Source organism: Hemiscyllium ocellatum, chromosome 6 (assembly GCF_020745735.1).
Source record: "Hemiscyllium ocellatum isolate sHemOce1 chromosome 6, sHemOce1.pat.X.cur, whole genome shotgun sequence".
Classification (NCBI taxonomy): domain Eukaryota; kingdom Metazoa; phylum Chordata; class Chondrichthyes; order Orectolobiformes; family Hemiscylliidae; genus Hemiscyllium; species Hemiscyllium ocellatum.
The window spans coordinates 15,087,099-15,108,240 of NC_083406.1; the positions used below are offsets into that span (position 1 = coordinate 15,087,099).

Genomic DNA, 21,142 nt, shown 5'->3' on the forward strand with positions numbered 1-21,142 from the left:
TAACAAATCTCCAGTATATTAGTCCCCTTCCAATTTAGGTGCAATCCGTCCTTGTACAGGTCACTTCTACCCCAAAAGAGATTCCAACGATCCAAAAATGTGAACCCTTCACCCATACACCAGTTCCTTAGCCAGAGGTGACTAAATTTGACACAGTCAGAGCTAAATATTGAATAGACAGGCACGTAGCAAAAAGATTAATGAGCTGCCAGTTCTGAGCTGTGCACTGAGTTTTGAACTCAGGATCTAGTCAGATTCATTAGGAGGAACATTTCCACTCCTCTACCCAACCCACATCTGCCTTTATAATTAGAAAAATGACATTCTGAAACTTCAAAATCCAACACAAATTTTATCAATGACCCTGCATTCAACACCAAATCTCATTTTAAAATCTTAATTAAGTTTAACTTTAATCTAATTCAACAGGGCGAGATCAAAGAAGTCTAGGGTTGATTGATTTTATTTTTGAAGGATTTAGTACTTTAAAGGATGTTGCTTTTGCTCCACATTCACTGGAAGAAAAGTGAATTGAAGTTATTTTTAAGCATGTAAATTGAGCAATTAAACTAACATAATATTTTGGAAAACTTCAACATAATATATCATGATTTCTGCAAAACAGTTAAAAACATTCAATGATTAAAAAATCAAAACCCTTTTAATCTGATTCAAGTATTTTCCAATAAAGGCTCATTTTATGGAATACAGCTGTTTTATCACTTACTTGAGTTCAGAGTTTGACGGGTTTTGGCACTAGTGCAGTATGCTTCAATAACTTTTAAGATCTGTGTGTCCTCTTCAAGTGCTGCTGTGCCTGATTAATATAAACAAAAAGCCTCCTCAACACACAGCCACAAAATGTTAACGCAAAAGCAAAATGTTGTTTTTACTGGATGCCCGAAATACAAACAGAAAATGTTAGAAGCACTCAGCATCCCCTGCAGCATTTTTCCGATCACAGAAGGCTGATGCTTTCAAATCAATAATTTGCAGACTAAAAGTGGCCTCTTCAGATTCACATTTCATCTGAACTACATCTTGAAAATTAAAAATAAATGCTTAGCCAATATTTCCTCAAATCATGTCCAAAAATCAGGCTGTTGCTTGAGATTATAGAGTCATAGAGTCATACAGCATGGAAACAGAGCCTTCAGTCCAAGTCATCCATGCTGACCATGTCCCCAAACTAAATTAGTCCTACTTGCCTGCATATGGGCTATACCCCTCCAAACCTTTCCTATTTATGTATTTGCCCAAATGTCTTTTACATTTTAAATGTACCTGCATCCACTACTTCCTGAGGCAGTTCATTCCACATACAAACCACTCTCTGTGTAAAATGGTTGCTCCTCATGTCCTTTTCAAAACTTTCTCCTTAGACTTCTGCTAGCCATCTTATCTAAACACCTCATGATTTTATAAACCTCTGTAAGGTCACTCCTCAACCTCCAGTGCTCCACTGAAAGAAGTCCCATCCTGTCCAGCCTATTTTTATAATTTTAGCTTTTCATTTCTGGCAACATCCTGGTAAATCTTTTCTGAACCCTCTCCAATTTAAGAGTATCCTTCCTTTTGGCAGGGCGACCAGAACTGGAAACTGTACTCCAAAAGGTCTCACCAGCACCCTGTACAATCTCAACTTGACATTTCAAATCCTACACTCCAGCGATCTGAGCAATGAAGGGTGCCTTCTTAACCACCCTGTCTACCTGTGATGCATATTTCAAAGAATTATGTACCTGAGCCCCTTAGCTCTCTATTCTATAACACTAGTCAGGACCTACCATTAATTATATAAGTCCTCCCCTTGTTTGTTTTACCAAAATGCAATACCTCGCACTTATCCAAATTAAACTCCATCTGCCACTGCTCAGCCCATTGACCCAATTGATCAAGATCCCTTTGTGATCTTAGATAACGTTCTTCACTGTCCACTATACCACCAATTTTAGTGTCATCCGCAAATTTGTCATCTAAATTGCTTACATAAATGACAAACAAAAGTGAACCCAATACCAATCCCTGTAGAACACCACTGGTCACAGGTCTCCAGTCTGAAAATCAACCCTCCATCATCACCACCTCCTGTCTCCCACTGTCAAGCCAATTTTGTATCCAATTGGAAAATTAGATCCTTGTTTTAACCAAACTCTAAGAACATCAATGGTAGATATCCTTTGCTTCCCCCAGTGGTGCCCAGGGTCAAGAACAAAATCGAGGTTATGAGCTTCATTTCCTCCAAGACTATACCATGCAAGGATGCCCAAGTGGAATCTAATGCTATGCTTGCCTGCTCTTGACTCAGTTTCTTGGAGAGACATGGACCAAATAATTTAGGATATCTGGTCAGCATGGATGAATTGGACCAAAGGGTCTGTTTTCATGTTGTACATCTCTCTGACTCCATGCAACATTGTGACCTGCACCTTAACACTGCATTATTGAAGTGAAGTAAGCTCTTTCAATTGAAATATATTTCATTTGTCCTATTGATCTTTTTCTACTGGCACACTCCCTCAGCACTGCAGCAGAGTGTCAGCCTTGTTTTTTGGCCATCGCCTTGGAGTGAGACTTGAACTACAACCTTGAGACTCATGGTCAAGAGTGTTAAATTTGAGTCAAAGATTGTGGGTCAAAGGAACAATGTCAAAGGATGTGGACCTCAAGGACAAGATTACCTCAGAAAGGTATCAGAGGAAATAGGAAAGAAATTAACATATGAATTTGATCCTGGAGTTAGCCAGTCAGCCCCTTCAGCCTGTGCTGTCATTAATAAGATCATGACGGATCTGATTACTCTACATGCCTGCCTGTACTCTTTCACCCATTTCCTTATTGCGAATCTATCCACCTCTGACAATAAAAATTTCAAAGACTATGCTTCCATTGCTTTTTGAGGAACAAGCTTCAAAGGACTTACAAACGCCTGTGAGGAAAAAAAAATTCTTCTCCTCTGCCCTAAATGGCTGACTACTCCTCTAGATTTTTTCACAAGAGTAAACATCTATTCCACATAGGCCCCTTTGGATCTTATATGTTTCAATCAAATCACATCTCGACTTCGGCAGATCCAAGTCTAATCTATCCAATCTTTCCTCATGAGACAATCAGTCCATTTCAGGTATTAGTCTGGGAATCTTTCGTTGAACTGTTTGCTACAGATTTACATCATTTGGTAAATAAGACAATTAATACTGTACACAGCACTCCAAATGGGGTCAGGGCAGTGTCCCATATAACTGGAGCATAATCTCCCCATTTTTGTTCTAAATTCTCCTCACAATAAACACTGACATTCTATTAACTTTCCTGATTACTTGCTGTATCTCATACCAACCTTTTGTGATTTATGTACTTAGGAGATAGTGAGGACTGCAGATGCTGGAGAGACAGAATCGATAAAGTGTGGTGCTGGGAAAAGCACAGAAGGTCAAGCAGCATCTGAGGAAAGTTGACATTTTGGGCAAGATCCTTTGTCAGGACTGGGGAGGGGGAAAGGGGCTGAGAAATAAATAGGGAGGGGTGAGGCTGAGGGAAAGGGAGGTGGGATGGTGATAGGTGGATGCAGAGAGGGAGATGATTGTGATAGGCAAATGGGAAGGGCAGAGCGGATAGATGAGAAGGAAGATGGACAGGTGGGTCAGGTCAAGAGGGTGGTGCAGTGTCTGAGGTTTAAATCTGGGATGGGGTGGGGAGTGGGGAGATTTTGAAACTGGTGAAGTCAATGTTGAGGCTGTGTGATTGTAGACTCCTGGAGGTAGAAGATGAGGTGTTCGCCCTCCAGTTTGTGGGTGGAGTTGAGTAGGCTGTGGGGGAGGCAAAGAATGGACATCACATCAGGGAAGTGGGAGGGGCAGTTTTGAACATCCAGATCCCTCTGCATCTCAGAGCTTTGGACACTCTCTCCCCTTAAATAATAAGCTGCTTTTTTACTGATTCCTGGGATGCGGGCTTCATTTTTCTTACCAAAACAGACACTTCCATATTTTCCTCCTGGTGTCATAACACATCAGAACAGGTTGATTAAAAGTATCTGCTCCGTTTGCCACATCTTTGTCAACACACTCAACCTACATCCCTTTGTAACCTCCTTAAGTCCACTTCACAACTTAGTTTCCTGTTTATCTTTGTGTCATCAGCAAATTTAGCAAATATATTTTGATTCCTTCAACCAAGTAATTTATATAAACTGTAAAAAGTTATGGCCTCTGCAGTAATCCCTGTGATACAGCATTCGTTACAGCTTGCCAACCATAAAATGACAGAGGTTTAATATTTATACAAATTACACATGAACAAACGCTGTGTTCACTTTGAGCAACATAACCTACAACTGGTGCAATCTGATCCAACTCTCATTAGTTTGAGTAACTCTCCTTTCTTAACAACTTCCTAGTCTCTTTCCAACTGGTCATCTACAATTGGCTATGAGCAATAAAAAAAAACTGATGTCAGTAGGTTGGCTAGAAAATAGAAAAGTAACAAAGAATCTCAATAAAGACAGAGATGAGACAATAACCGAATGCCAAACATACTTTTCCTCAATGCAAATTCCTCATCAGATGCTTTCCTTTCTGGTTTCCGCTTGGGAAGGAGTTTCTTCATGGTTTTAGGACTCTTGCTGAGATCCTGCATAAAAGGCCAGAAAACAGTGTCATAATAGCACATTGCATGCTGCATTGTTCTTGAGTTTAAGGGCAACTAGATGCGCTGGAAAGAGATGAAATTGAGGGATCATTATTAGAAACGAAGACTGATCAGCTCAAATCTGGGGCTGTCATTGACCTATTAATGTTAGGAACAGCTCATTATCATTAGGAAGATTTTATCAAATGTCAGTTACAATAACCTAGTACTGCAAAAACCTATAAGCTGGCCAGTGAGAGATCTATGGCAAGTCTTACATCAGGAATTTGCAAAAGTGAAGACCAACCTCCTTATAACACAGAGCAGCCGACGGTTTCAGTGGGGCTGCTGGGCGGAGGCAGCTCAGACTCCAAGGCTTTGGCATTTTGGGTGGTTCTAGGGGTCCCCAGGTCAGAGAGCTGTGTGATGTCCCGTGTAAGGAAGGATGTGGAAGGGTATGATATGAAGGAGTCACAGATATTGGATAACCATCAGAATGCTTATTGAGGGGTGTTGCAGGATGTAGTGGAAGCTGTAGAAAGAGCACAAAAAGCTAGTTATTACAGAACTGAACGCTTTAGTTCCAAACAATGAAAGTACTTGCTCTTTTTTTGCTCCCACGTTCCCAATATTGTTCATTCAAGTACCTCTGCTCAAATTCACCAAGGCTGCTTAGACATCACTTTACCACATTACAACTACTTCCACCTCGAAGGACGAGGGCAGCAGAGACAGGCAACACCACCACTTGCAAGTTCCCCTCCAAGTCACGCACCATCCTAACTTGGAGATATATTGCCGTTCCTTCAGTTTCACTGCTGAGTCAAAATCCTGGAACTGCCCTCATTAACTGCAATGTATCTAACTATACGTATTGACTGCAGCAACTCAAAAATGCAGCTCATCACCACCTTCTCAAGGGTAACTATGTTTGGTCAATAATCGCTGTCCCAGCCAGTGATGCCCACATCCCAGGAATAAATAATAAAAAGATCCAACCACAAACCCTCGCAAGGCAAAGTAAAGCTCTTGGACCCACCCAGCTAGGGTAAGGAGACACAGGATGAAACATTGATTGAGATATGGCAGTGTGCAGGCCAAAGCCAGACCTCTTTGACTATTTCTTTGGTGGGGTGAATGGTAGAGGGCTGAGCCCCAACCAAAGGAAAGGGCTAGTTGTGGGATGGTGCTCTGACCAAGAAGATAAAAACACTTTTCAATCGTGGTAAAAGCAAGAAGAGAAATGGCTACATTTCTATGGCATCTTTCATAATCTGAGGGTGTCCTAGAGCTCTTTGTCTTCTGGTCACTTAGAACCAATGAAATGCTTTCCTAATGTTCATAATCACACAACACCAGGTTATAGTCCAACAGGTTTAACTGGAAGCACACTAGCTTTCGGAGCGACGCTCCTTCATCAGGTGATAGTGACACAATCACCTGATGAAGGAGCATCGCTCCGAAAGCTAGCGTGCTTCCAGTTAAACCTGTTTGACTATAACCTGGTGTTGTGTGATTTTTAACTTTATACACCCCAGTCCAACACTGGCATCTCCAAATCATTTTCAAATGTTGTCACTGTTGTTACGTACGACACACCATAGCCAAATTAGGTACAGCCAGATCCCAAAATAACAAGAACAGAATTGATCAGTCAACCTGTTTGTATTCATAATTGTTGAGATATGAACATTGATCAGGCCACTAGAGAGAATATCGAAACATCAGGAGGCCATTCTGCTCTTCAAATCTATTTTGCCGGTCAGTGAGGTCATTGATGATCTTTGTTTTAACTTCCACATACTTATCATTGCTTCATAATCTTTAATATCCAACTAAAATCTAGCACTTTCAATTAACACTCATAGCATCCCTATAGTGTGGAAATAAGCCATTTGACCGATCGAGTCCACACTGATACTTTGGACAGTATCCTACCTCTGACCCTATCCTTAAAACACTGCATTTCCCACAGCTAGTCCAACCAACCGACACATCCCTGACAGTTTGGCAAATGTAGCATTGCCAAACCACCTAAACAACACATTTTTGAACTGTGGGAGGAAACCAATGCACCAGATACAGGGAAAATGTGCAAACTCCACCCAGACAGTCGCCCGAGGCTGGATTTGAACCAGGTCGTTGGCACTGTGAGACAGCAGTGCTAACCACTGAGCCATCTCCACCTAATCTCAACAGCAAGAAAGCATTCCAGATTCCCATGAACTTTGTTTATGGGTGGTATGTGCAATTCATTGTCCCCAAATAAAACCAGCATAATGAATCCATCCCCAACACAGGAACCAATCCAATGATTACCTCCATTAATTGCCACCCCATGACCCCCACCAGCCATTGTGCAATATTGGATTATTCCTGCTCAGCCCTCTCCACCATACCACAGACAGCTGCAATAGTGTATTCAAGTATAGTTTTAAGGAGGTTATGGACATGAATCAATTATGTCAGCATTATTAAATATCCCCAGATCATTTCATTTGGTTGTCTCTTTCTCTTACTGTATGACATGGAACAGACTGCTGTCTGACCACAGGAATTCCCACACTGAGCGTCTTTGTTTGTTTCTGAAGATGATCCACCCATTCCTGCAAATCCTGATGACTGGAACAAGTTACCAAAATCCGTTCAATCATACTTCCTACAGAGAGAGTGGAACAAGATCAGGTTGGTCAACTGTTCTGATGTGGTAGTTTCCTTACAATACAGTTAAAAAGTCAATGTTTTACACAGCAAGTTATCTTCATGGTTGACATCCAACCATGACTGCTCTATACTTGAGGATCAATTGTCTATCCTCAGGTTAGTGTCTGACAGCCTGATGGCACTCAAATCATGGAGCTTATAAATTGCATAGGGAAGGACAAGGATAGAAGATGCATGGGAATACCATGGATGTGGTTCCCCTCCAAGACACAAGCCATTCCTGACTTGGAATCATATTACCATGCTTCCAGCATCAAAATTATTGGATCAAAATCCTGCAATTCCCTTCTTAATAAACAGCACTGGGGATGCAGCAACACCACATGGACTCCAGCCGTTCAGGAGACATTTCACCACCATCTCCTTAAAGGCAACTAGGTATGGACTTGGCAGGCATGCCCAATAATTAATGTATTAAAATAAAATACATCTTAATAAGCTGGCTGATCATTGATCTTTCGTATGTAAAGGTCAGTATCTAATGGTAATTCAATGAACTGATCTCTCCATGCACGATGGCCTAACCTCTGACCCAAGACCCCAAACTCCACATCCGGAAGACAGTCTTACTGAATTGTCCTTGGTCCAATCCCATGGCCATGTCTAATTTGTTTCCTTGCCAAACAATGTTCACTAAGACTTAAAAAAACCTGACAATTTAAAAATCAGGTCAGCACGGTGGCTCAGTGGTTAGCACTGCTGCCTCACAGTACCAGGGTCCCAGGTTCGATTCCAGCCTTGGGCGACTGTCTGTGTGGAGTTTCCACATTCCCCCCATGTCTGTGTGGGTTTCCTCCCACAGTCCAAAGATGTGCAGGTTAGGTGAATTGGCCCGTAGTGCTAGGTGCATTAGTTAGGGGAATAGGTCTGGGTGGGTTGTTCTTTTGGACTTGTTGGGCCGAAGGGCCTGTTTGCACACTGCAGAGAATCTAATCTAAACAGGGAAGGAACAGCTGATGAACCCATTGCATTTCTGTAAGGTGCTTTGAAACTCTCTGCATTGTCTCAGGAGATTGGTGTAAGAATCATTCAGCCAGCCTGCTAAGATTGGTAGTTTAACTTTTACAGTGGATTCCCTGCACTGTTTGTCAATTTGTGATTGGATGACCAGACTTAAAAAGAAACTCTGAATTAAATTAATAACTCACCAGTAATTTCAAAGGTGTTCTTGTCAGTCTCACTATCATCCAGCCTGGTGACGATCAGTCCTGTTAATGGCAACTTTCCCTATTAACAATATAATATTGGTATCACCATTTAAATTGCAAATATACAGCAGCATTGTCTTGAGTAATTTACAGTGGTAACATCTATATTCTATAATGATCATCGATAATTTGTAATGACAAATTTTATTTATACAGGCAAGAAGGGGGAGTGGCATTTTTGATAAGGGATAGCATTACAGTTGTGCTGAGGGAGGATATTCCCTGAAATACATCCAGGGAAGATTTTTGGGTGGAACTGAGAAATAAGAAAGCATGATCACCTCATTGGGATTGTATTATAGACCCCATAATAGTCAGAGGGAAATTGAGAAACAAACTTGTAAGAAGATCTCAGCTATCTGTAAGAATAATAGGGTGGTTACGGTAGGGGATTTTAACTTTCAAAACATAGACTGGGACTGTCATAGTGTTAAGGGTTTAGAGGGTGGGAAATTTCTTAAGTGTGTACAGGAAAATGTTCCGATTCAGTATGTGGATGTACTTACTAGAGAAGGTGCAAAACTTGACCTACTCTTGGGAAATAAGACAGGGCAGGTGACTGGCGTGTCAGTGGGGTAGCACTTTGGTGTCAGTGAGAATAATTCTATTAGATTTAAAATAGGGATGGAAAAGGATAGATCAGATCTAAAAGTTGAAGTTCTAAATTGGAGAAAGGCCAATTTTGTCGGTATTAGGCAAGAACTTTCAAATGCTGACTGGGGGCAAATGTTCGCAGGTAAAGGGACGGCTGGAAAATGGGAAGCCTTCAAAAATGAGATAACGTCAATCCACAGAAAGTATATTCCAGTTAGGGTGAAAGGAAAGGCTGGTAGGTATAGGGAATGCTCGATGACCAAAGAAATTGAGGGTTTGGTTAAGAAAAAGAAGGAAGCATATGTCAGGTACAGACAGGATAGATCAAGCGAATCCTCAGAAGAGTATAAAGGCAGCACAAGTATATTAAGAGGGAAATCAGGAGGGCAAAAAGGGGACATGAGATAGCTTTGGAAAATAGAATTAAGGACAATCCAAAAGGTTTTTACAAATATATTAAGGACAAAAGGGTAACTATGGAGAGAATAGGGCCCCTCAAAGACCAGCAATGTGGCCTTTGTGTGGAGCCGCAGGAAATGGAGGAGATACGAAATGAGTATTTTGCATCAGTATTTACCGTGAAAAAGGATATGGAAGATATAGAATGTAGGGAAATAGATGGTGACACCTTGAAAAATGTCCAAATTATAGAGGAGGAAGTGGTGGATGTCTTGAAATGCATAAAGGAGGATAAATCCCCAGGACCTGATCAGGTGTACCCTAGAACTCTGCGGGAAGCTACAGAAGTGATTGCTGGGCCCCTTGCTGAGATATTTGTATCATCGATAGTCACAGGTGAGGTGCCGGAAGATTGGAGGTTGGCTAACGTGGTGCCACTGGTCAAGAAGGGTGGGAAGGGCAAGCCAGGGAACTATAGATCAGTGAGCCTGACGTCGGCGGTGGGCAAGTTGTTGGAGGGAATCCTGAGGGACAGGATGTACATGTATTTGGAAAGGCAAGGACTGATTAGGGATAGTCAACATGGCTTTGTGAATGAGAAATCATGTCTCACAAACTTGACTGAGTTTTTTGAATAAGTAACAAAGAGGATTGATGAGGGCAGAGCAGTAGATGCGATCTATGTGGACTTCAATAAGGCGATCGACAATGTTCCCCATGGGAGACTGGTTATCAAGGTTAGATCTCATGGAATACAGGGAGAACTAGCCATTTGGATCCAGAATTGGCTGAAAGGTAGAAGACAGAGGGTGGTGGTGGAGGTTTCTTTTTTGGACTGGAGGCCTGTGACCAGTGCAGTGCCACAAGGATCGGTACTGGGCCCTCTACTTTTTGTCATTTATATAAATGATTTGGATACGAGTATAAGAGGCATAGTTAGTAAGTTTGCAGATGATACCAAAATTGGAGGTGTAGTGGACAGTGAAAAAGGTTACCTCAGATGGGCCAATAGGCTGAGGAGTGGCAGATGGAGTTTAATTCGGATAAATGCAAGGTGCTGCATTTTGGGAAAGCAAATCTTAGCATGACTTATACACTTAAACGTAAGGTCTGAGGGAGTGTTGCTAAACAAAGATACCTTGGAGTGCAGCTCCTTGAAAATGGAGTAGTACCATGTTAAAGGTCTGAGGAACATTGAACCTATATTTTCTGGGGTTGAGAAGAATAAGTTGATCTCATTGTGAAAAACGAGATTCTGAAAGTGCTCGTTAAAAAATTGTTTCAGCTGACTGGGAACCTAACATATTTTATGGTGAGACCAATTATTTAGAAGTAAAATGTTGAGGAAATACTTCACTCTTGAAGTGTTGTGAATTCAATGAAATTCTGTGCCCAGAGAATAGTGAGTGTTCCATCATTGATTCCTTTGAAGGCTCGAGCAGATATATGTTTGGCATGTCAGTGAATCAAGTGACGTGAGGAGTAAGCAGGAAAATTGAACAGTAGCCACCATCAGTCATTGTATCATTGAATGATGGAGCAGGCTCAAGGGAATATGTGGTTTACTCCTGCTCCTATTTTCTTTTCTTATGGCCTAAGTTCTGGAATTCCTTCTCTAAACCTCTCTACCTCGACCTTTTTATTCTCATTTTCCTTAAAACCTAATTCTTTGATCAAGCTTTTATCAATTTTCTCTAATATCTCTTTTTGTCTGATTTGTTTTATATTCCCCCCATGAAGCTTATTGCCCTATTTTATTTTGTTAAACGTGCATAGAGTCATAGAGATGGACAGTATGGAAACAGACCCTTTGGTCCAACCCATCCATGCTGGCCAGATATCCCAACCCAATCTAGTCCCACCTGCCAGCATTCGGCCCATATCCCTCCAAACACTTCCTATTCATATACCCATCCAAATGCCTTTTAAATGTTGCAATTTGACCAACCTCCACCACTTCCCCTGGCAGCTCATTCTATACACGTACCACCCTCTGTGTGAAAAAGGTGCCCCTTAGGTCTCTTTCATATCTTTCCCCTCTCTCCCTAAACCTATGCCCTCTAGTTCTGGACTCCTCGACCCCAGCGAAAAGACTGTGTCTATTTATCCTATCCACGCCCTTCATAATTTTGTAAACCTCTATAAGGTCACACCACAGCCTCCGACGGTCCAGGGAAAACAGCCCCAGCCTGTTCAGCCTCTCCCTGTAGCTCAAATCCTCCAACCCCGGCAACATGCTTTTAAATCTTTTCTGAACCCTTTCAAGTTTCACAGCATCTTCCTCACAGCATCTTCCTGATAGGAAGGAGACCAGAATTGCACGCAATATTCCTTCAGTGGCCTAACCAATGTCCTGTACAGCCACAACATGCCCTCCCAACTCCTGTACTCAGTACTCTGACCAACAAAGGAAAGCATACCAAACACCTTCCTCACTATCCTGTCTACCTGCTAAAATATGTTAGATTCCCAGTCAGCTGAAACAATTTTTTAACAAGCACTTTCAGAATCTCGTTTTTCACAATGAGATCAACTTATTCTTCTCAACCCCAGAAAATATAGGTTCAATGTTCCTCTGACCTTTAACATGGTACTACTCTCCCAGTAATCAGTTTAGTGAATCTCCACCAAGCACCTCCATGCAAGCATATCATTTCAGAAATTTTGAGATCCAAACTGCACACTGCATGGTAATGATTGTAATAAAGTCAGCCAGGTGCACCTCATAGATTGAGTTCCCTGACTGGGGCGGGTCCAATCAGGAGTCCTAGTTGACAGACAGAAACAGGAATGTTGGAGGTCCTGTTCACTGTCTGTGCTGGCTCTGAGGAAGCCGGGCCAGTGTTAAGTACCATGCACCTGTAAATAAAGGGTGACGGGCTACTGGTCTCTGTGAAGTTATTCCACATATACTACTTTAGGTGTGGTCTCATTAAAAGCCTGCACAATTGTAGCAAAACTTCTTCATTTCTATACTCTAATCCTTTTGCAATAAATACCAATATGTGAATTGCCTTGCCAATTGCTTGCTGCATCTAGATACTGGCCTTCTACATTCCACATACAAACACCCATAAGTCTCTTTGAACATGAATATTCAAAGCCTTTCCAACATTCAAAAAATGTATTGTTTCCCTATTCTTAGAACAAAAGAGAAAAAATTCACAATGCCCCCATTATATTCCATTTACTATCTTATTGCCAACTCACTTAACATGTCTATTTATCGTTACTTCCTCTGTGTCCTCCCATAATTTACCTTACTACTCAGTTATTAGAAACCTTAGATGTGTTACTCACTTCATGCAGATTAACATAGATTGTAAATTGCTGGGTCCCGAAGCCTTATAACTTTCCACTATTCACAGCCTGACAACTTGAAAACATCCATTTCACTTCCCCATTTAGTTTCCTTACAATCAACCAATCCTTCTCCATGCTAAAATATCATCCCAACTTACCCAGTGAGACCCCATCTTGTCTATTAACATCTTAATTGATACCTTATCAAATGTCTTTTGGAAATCAAGGTATTCTAAATCTACTTTCTCCTTTATCTTTTTCTCAGGACTGGTGAAGGGTCATGCCCGAAACATCGACTCTCTTGCTCCTCAGATGCTGTCTGACCTCCTGTACCTTTTCCAGCGCCACACTTTATGGACAATTGACAATAGTTGCCAAGCCCACTATTACTGAAACTAGATTTACACTTCAGAGTTAGTAACTGAATTTAAATTCCACCCACTGTTCTCAACTCATCAGTCTTGCCTTTGAATGACTAGTCCAGTGGCATCACTACTCTGCCATTGTGGCCAAGTGGACTCGATGGGCCGAATGGCCTTACCTCCACTCCTATGTCTTATTGTCTCAAGATGGGATCCTCAATACTCATCTGTAATAGCTACAACTACATTAAAAAAAGTGTACCTTGGAACATTTCCTGAGGTGTAATCAGGCAAATAGATTTTATAAGGCAATTGATAAAGTGTCATTGCTAACAAATATTTAAATGCTAAGGGACCAACAGCAGAGAGTTGATAACAATATGTGAATTGGATTGGTGGGATACTGGCAATCGCTACTAAGGGATTGGTGCCTAGATTTCTTTGTTACCTATTTATATAAATGGCACAGACCTCAGCATGATATTACCATCCAATTAATTATTGATGCCATGGCATAGAGTGACAATAAACTGGGGGGTTACGCGAGAGCCTTGAGAGAAATCAGGAAGGAAAGTCATCAAGCGGCAAGATCTAAACTGAGGAATGAGCCATAATACCAGTTCAGGAGAAAAGAGGAACAGAGAGAGATCCATAATGGTCAGCGAGATCCTTAAAGTCAGGAATACAGGCTGAAATAAAAGGAATTGGACTGCCAACTTTTATTTCCACAGCAGCACTGAAACAGACCATTCAAATGAACTGATTCCTGCCATTGTTTTTGTCCACATGAGGCTCCTCTCCCCCCCAACTCCATCGCATTCTATCAACATATCCTTCTATTTAATTCATCTTCCCGTACAGCCAGCCTCCACTTACCTGTAACTATCCTATTCATCTCAATCACTCTCTGTAGTAAGCTCCACATTCTCACTACTTTCTGCCTAAAGATGTTAAAACTTCAACTAAGTCAGACACTCACTTCTCACGTTAGAATGATAAATTGGAGAGCCAGATATCAAGATACAAATCTAGCCATTTCTTCAGAGATAGAAATGGTGTTTGAACAGGTTGTTAGTAGCTTCCAGATGGGTTATTGTTTATTATGACATGAAATCTCTATTTGCACAGAGCAGTGAAGATAAAAGCAAGGTGGTAATGTTGTTATGCGATATCGCTTCCACTTGAATCCCTAGAAAATAATTCCATACAATCGTATGAAATATTTGAACACTGACGTCGTTGCAATTTCTAATGTATGACTCTCAAGAAATGAATAAGTTTCTTTCTCACCTGATAAATAAAAGCACTCATCCTGGGACTGGCAGAGAGCATGAGCAGGACATGAGGGAACAAAAGGAAATACCTCTCACACTTCTCCTAAAAAGGAAAAATATCATTTGAAAATAAATATACTCCAACAGGTTATTGACTGCAACTGCAGAATATAAAACTGGGACTTATAGGGTGAAGCATTGCTACAGGGCTAACTTACACACAGGGCCTCCTAATCAAACACCCTAACACTGGCTGAAATCCCTGAAGAACAGAGGCAATGAACATCTGTTCTGAAGGTTTCTGACAAGTTCCAGCCAGAGCCAAGGGGATGAATCTGGAGAATGGCAAGATGTACTGGTGGAGTATTGGCAGTAGCTGCTAAGGGATTTATGGACCCTATACAAGATGGGCAGGATGGTACAGCTTGGAGGAGAAGGCCAGGATCCAATAGCGAGGGGTAATCAAAGTCAGGACCAATCCTTGGCTTGGCTCAGTTTAGTTGACTACAGGAGACTGGTCCTGTAAATATCATTCAAATAATGTAAAGAAATTTCAAAGATCTGCATGCTTGAAAGTACTGGACAGAACAGAGGGAAAATTACCTCATTTCCACACTGCACTGTGACCTGTGACATGTAGATAACATTCCCCAGAGACTTAATATCTTCACCTTCCCAACCATGGACTGTTTCCGTCAAGATCTGTAGTTCCAGCTCCTTCTTCTTCCGCACTTCCTGACATTGCGACTACAAAAAGAAAATAATCAGCATGTAACTGTGTGCTGAGCACATTCGAAAAATTTGAAAAGAAAATTCTACCTGGTTTACAATTTGCTACTGGAAATTATAGAATGATTCCAAAAACCAGTCTGCACAATGACCCTAGGTCTGCTGTGAGGAGCCCAGGGCCATCCTTTCACCGGTACTAATGGATTTGTCGCAATAGAAGCTTGGATGCACTCCCAGTTTCTCAGCAAGCATTGGTTTCTGCCAGGAGTGTTAAAGATTGTAGTTTATCTTAGTAACTGTCAACACAAGATGTGAAAGGCTGCATTTAACTGATTGGTTCAGGCTTCATTAATTTTAATAATTCAGCACAAACAATATTGAGCAGCTGGGGATTTCTGTTGTCAACTGCGGAAGTTTAGAGATCTCTCAATTCACTTCAAAAACAGGAACAAATTGCAGCGTTTCACATTGGCGCACAAAGCAATCTGTGTAGGTTTGAGGCAGACATATTCTAAAAGTACAGCCATTGAATTGATGACATCACCATAGACAGTTATGGAATCCCTCTACATAATTCCATCTGAATGAAAAAGCAAGAATTTACATTAACTTACTGAGAGATTTTTGAAAGCATTCATGGATCTCTGAATGTCAGGCCAGTCTGGGTGATATTCCTAAAGGTAAAAAAACAACACAAGTGGACACATGAGTCATCTAGAAATTGAAAAACCCATTCATGGGATGCAAAAATCACCGGTAAGACCTGCTTTTATTGCTCATCGATGGATGCTCTTGAGAAGGTGGTGGAGAACTGCATCAGTCCATTTGCTGTAGGTAGATCCACAATGTCATCAGGAAGAGACCTCCAGAATCATGACCCAATGACACTCAAGGAACAAAAATGCATTTCCCAGACAGGATAGTGTGGCTTGGAGGGGATCTTGCAGGTGGTAGTGTTCCTATCTATCTGCTGTCCTAGTCTCTCTGGATGCAAGTGGTCATAATTTTGGAAGGTGTTATTTAAGGAGCCCTGGTGAGTTGTTCAGTGCATCTTGCAATTATACACACTGCTACTACAGTGCATCAGTGATGGAATGAGTGAATGTTTGTTTGTGGATGTCAACTGGGCTGCTTTGTTCTGGATAATCTCAAGCTTCTTCAAAGTTGTTGGATCTGCATTCATTGAGGCAAGAAAGGTGCATTCCTTCACACTCCTAACTTGTGTCTTGTAGATGGTAGATAGACTTTGGAGAGTCAGGAGGAAAGGATTCTCAGCTTCTGAAAGCCACTGTATTTATATGGCTAATCTGTTTCAGTTTCTGTTCAATAACCAACCTCAGGATATTGATAGTGTCAGATTCATGCTGATAATGCCATTGAACAGTCAAGGAGCAATGGTTAGATTCACTCCTGTTGAAGGTGGTCCCTGTGTGGGGCGAATGTTACTTGCCTCCTATCAGCCCAAGTGTGGATATTATTCAGGTCTGGCTGCATTTGCACATGAACTGCTTTGGTGTCTGAGGAATCATAAATGGTTCTGAACGTTGTGCAATCATTAACGAACATCCTACTTCTGACCTTATGAAGGAACTCCTGCAGCGATGATCTGGAGCAGAGATGACTGGCCTCTAATCACATTCCTTTGTGCTGGTTATGGTTCAAAACAACAGAGTGGTATTGCAGCTGTTCTGGAACAGCTTGGCTAGGGCTGCAGCAAGTTCTGCAGCACACATCTTCAGTACCATTGCCAGAAAAATATCGAACAGAACTGAAAGGTGAGACTAATCTGTCCCATGACTATCTATCTGACAGTTTCATTTTGCTGATCTCTCCACAACAAAATAAGCATTTCACAACTCAACTAGTGGGAAGAAGGGCTTATGCCCGAAACGTTGAATTTCCTATTCCTTGGATGCTGCCTGACCTGCTGTGCTTTAACCAGCAACGCATTTTCAACTAGTGGGAAGAAGGGCAGTTTATACTGACATGTTGCAGAACAATAGAAAATATTCGGCAAGAAGGTTCCATTTCATTGAAAAGTTGTTTTAATTCTTCCCCAAACATTTGACATCATCAACATCACCAAAATGAAAGTAATTTTTGTATCATATAGATGGGGATGGCACGGTGGCTCTCTGGTTTGCACTGCTGCCTCACAACGCTAGGGACCCAGGTTCAATTCCAGCCTTGGGCGACTGTCTATGTGGAGCCAACACAGTCTCCCAGTGTCAGTATGGGTTTATTCTGGTCTTCCGGTTTCCTCCCACATTCCAAAGATGTGCAGGTTAAGTGGCTTGGCCACAGTAAGTTGCCTATACTGTCTAGGGATGCGCAGGCTAATGCATGGGAAATGCAGGGTTACAGGTATAGAGTAGGGCAAGAGTCTGGGCGGGATGCTGTTTGAAGGGTCAGTATGGATATGATGGGCTAAATGCCTGGTTCCACACAGTAGGGATTCTATGAAACCAAAAAGATATGGTGATGTTGGATAAGTATTTGAGAAGCAAGATTATATGTCAGGATACAGAAAAGAACAGCGAGATGTGATTATAGTAATCATTTCCAATTGACATTAGCACCAGATCTGATACAATGGGCAAATTGCATTGAACATAAAGAATGCGAAATATATGTATCAAATGTGTTCACTGCCCCAGGATGTTAAAACAGAAGCCTCCTTCATACCCAAATACATCCGCCACATTTCAACCTGTTCCTATGACAACACTTGCCAGATACCAGGAGCTTTGTTGTTATTGAAGCCAATGAAATAACTAAATTAATGAGTGATAGAAACGGAAGCTGAAAGCAAAAACATCTTTGCACTGTCCAATAAACATCTCAAGCAATTCCACATTTATGATTAAAGTCATTTACCCATTCTATCAACAGATTGGTCAATGATCCGATAGACTGCTCGAGTGTCTATTCGAATGACCAGTAAATTAATTGGTAACCAAGAGAATTGTTAACATAGTAATAAATTTGACAATGATGTATGATCGCTAATTAAGTAGATTGTCAATTAAGTAATAAATTTATCAATGAACTACAAGAATCATCAACCAATTATATTTGAGTCATGAGGCACAGTGGTGCCAGAAGGCCGGGTTCAAGTCTCACTTGCGTGCAGGTTGTGGTATAGCATGTCTGAGCAGGTTGACTGAAAATACAACTAATGGAGTATTGAGGTGAGCCAGACAATGTTGGTCAAATTCTGTACCTGAATTCAGGACATAGCACCTTGTTACACAAAGCTTTGTGTGATCACTAAATTACAACACTTATCCCTATATATTCTCCATCAACAGAGATAACTCATATGATTAAAAAAAACTCATGAAATTACTTTTCTGCTCCCATCCTCTACTTTACATCTCTTTATACTTTCAATTATACTTCCACAAGTAACAACCCGCAATGAACTGGTCAGTCTTTATGGACTGCTGGTAAAAATATCATCTGTTATGAGGTGTTTGACCAGTCAATGATGAGTCATATTACCTACATACTCATATCAATTATTTGAAAGGATTGGGAAAATATAAAAACCAGCAGAATTTAAACTAACTGGGAACTTTTTCTCAACTATCCATTACTAGCAGGTGGAAATTCTTTACCTCCATGTGGCGCTCCAGCTCTTTAAGCAATGTTGGGTATTTGTCCAGCCTCATAAATGGTTTGCTGAGGCTGGTAGTTAGCATAAGAATCCCTGGGCTGGTTGCTCCTTTCATTTCCATAAATTCTCCCAACTCCTCACTGAAGAAACATAAACATAGTCAAGAGACGAAAAAAGAACAATACTGGATCCATTACATGGAAACTGTAAACTGTTTGACTTAGTGTTGTGTTCTATCAAAAAGGGAGATTTATAGAGGCTAAAGTGTGTGTTATGGATTGAGACCTGTTTGCTCAGCGTATTTAGAAAAATAGAAGGATTAAGCAAGGCAAAAAAAAACTTCTGTTTGTAGAGAAATCAAAAGTAAGAGGCCATGTGAGAAGCAGCCAATACACATTAAAAAAGATTACAAGAAGTATCTTCATAAAGAACTATGGGGACATGAAGTGCTTTTGCTCAGTGAAGACAGAGGATAAATCAATTACAGTATCAATTACTCAAAATCTACAGGAACTGAACAGAGAACTAGGGCCATAAAATCCACCCTTGAGGGAGGTTTAAATTCATTAGTCAAGCCAAAAATTTTTGTGCTGTGCTCAACTTCAGTCTTGGTCAATCCACCAGTCTGACATTGTTGGTCAGGGTCCTGCAAATAAATACTGCTAAGTTGGGAATACATATCTATATTTATGTATTATGAGGAAAACATATTGAATTATTTGAACATCTTCTAGATTTAAAAGGGTTTGAAGGGAACCCTGAGTGATTTCTTGGAAATTTGTTCAGCTCTTTAATATAGGCTGTGATCTATTTGCAGATTATAGAAAGTCATACTGACTCCAGCAAATAGCCAAACAAATTGTTTAGGGTGACAAAAGATGGGCATAATTGCCTGGTTTTGGAAGAAACTATGAAGCTTCAATGCTGATGACTGCCTAGAAATTCTTTCTGGACTCACAAACTGAGAGAATCAAAAGGAAAGAAACCTCCAAAGCTGCAGTAAGGCAGCAGGTCTCCCTCCCTTTCTTCAGTGAAGTAGATGGGAACTCAAAGAAATTTCTACATCCCAGTACTTTGACCATCTTGTAAAGCCAGAGAAGCTAAGCTGTGACCTCTATCCAAAGACTTGGATCTAACTTGATTTCGATCCAAACTGAAGACTTGTTTCTAAGATCGTCCACTGGTCACAAATATCAACAATTTGATTTTATCAACAAGACATCCTATGGACTGTGATAATTCGTCAAATGTTATCCTTTGTTTTGAGGTCCATTCATCAATAAAATATCATCGCTATAAAATCTTTTGTCTCTACAGCTGTCTTGTGTTGTGTGAGTATATCTGAAGGGGATATAGTTCCAATTCTGGATTGTAGCCTATATGACAAACAATCTTTGACACTTGTTTTTAGGATTGCCTTTTGTTTTACGATGTCCAGATTATTTTAAATTAATTGAAGTAATCTGGTGAAAGTTTCTTTGTTTTTGGATAGCAGTAACAAAGGGAAACTATTGGCAATTTTGGTGATTGGATGAAAACATTTATACCAGTGTTGCAACTCTTGGAGTCAAGGGGGCTTGATCATCAGCACATTCTGCTCATGACAGTGGTAATGGCACACACATCCCATAAGCAACATGCATGGCACAACAGGGCATATGCATTACACCGGCTATACCTTGGGATAACTGGAGTGTGAAATTGGAACAGTTATCCCCAATGTTGCCAAGTCTTATATGCATTTTGGTGCCTCTGTTGTATGCAGTGTCTATTACCCTGGGTACTGGAACTTGTCAAATACCTGTACTCCGTGAGGACATGCACAGCCCAAGGGTGATTGGCACAGTATGCGAGATAAAGGCTTTTCATTTGGGACATTAAGTTCCCAAAGCATCCTCCAACCTTCTGCTGGGACTCCGGTAACCTGTGCACACAAAGAAACAGAGACACGGGGCAAGCATACAATTATTTTACAAGTATTTCCAATAAACTTTTGATGATCAAGCAATTGTTTGAAATTTGCAGGAGTCACAACAGGTCACCATTTCAAACCAATTTGAGGAAATCATCATTCCGACATCAAAGAGACTTTGATTACTTTGAGACCAACTAGGGATTGGCAATAAATGCTGGCCAACCAGCAGCACCACACCCCACAAATGAATAAATAAAAATAATTTTAAATATGGACATTACTGACAGTGTCAGCATTTATTATTATGCCTGTGATGATAATGGTGCAGTCCATGTGGAAGAACATCCATAGTGTTATGAGAGAGGACTCCAAGATTTGGATCCAGC

General features: G+C 40.9%; 1 protein-coding gene across 1 annotated transcript in view; it reads right to left on the bottom strand.

Moving 5' to 3' along the window:
* LOC132816363 (rho guanine nucleotide exchange factor 7-like) overlaps positions 1-21,142 on the bottom strand; it is a 136,371-nt gene that overhangs the window by 30,565 nt on the left and 84,664 nt on the right. The window contains exons 9-18 of the mRNA XM_060825825.1: positions 20,643-20,765; positions 18,843-18,981; positions 15,837-15,896; positions 15,097-15,240; positions 14,510-14,596; positions 8,502-8,580; positions 7,149-7,288; positions 4,937-5,161; positions 4,539-4,632; positions 728-817 (exon numbers count right to left, since the gene is read on the bottom strand). Of these exons, the coding sequence (XP_060681808.1) occupies positions 728-817; positions 4,539-4,632; positions 4,937-5,161; positions 7,149-7,288; positions 8,502-8,580; positions 14,510-14,596; positions 15,097-15,240; positions 15,837-15,896; positions 18,843-18,981; positions 20,643-20,765 (1,181 nt within the window). The remainder of the gene's footprint in view (positions 1-727; positions 818-4,538; positions 4,633-4,936; positions 5,162-7,148; positions 7,289-8,501; positions 8,581-14,509; positions 14,597-15,096; positions 15,241-15,836; positions 15,897-18,842; positions 18,982-20,642; positions 20,766-21,142) is intronic.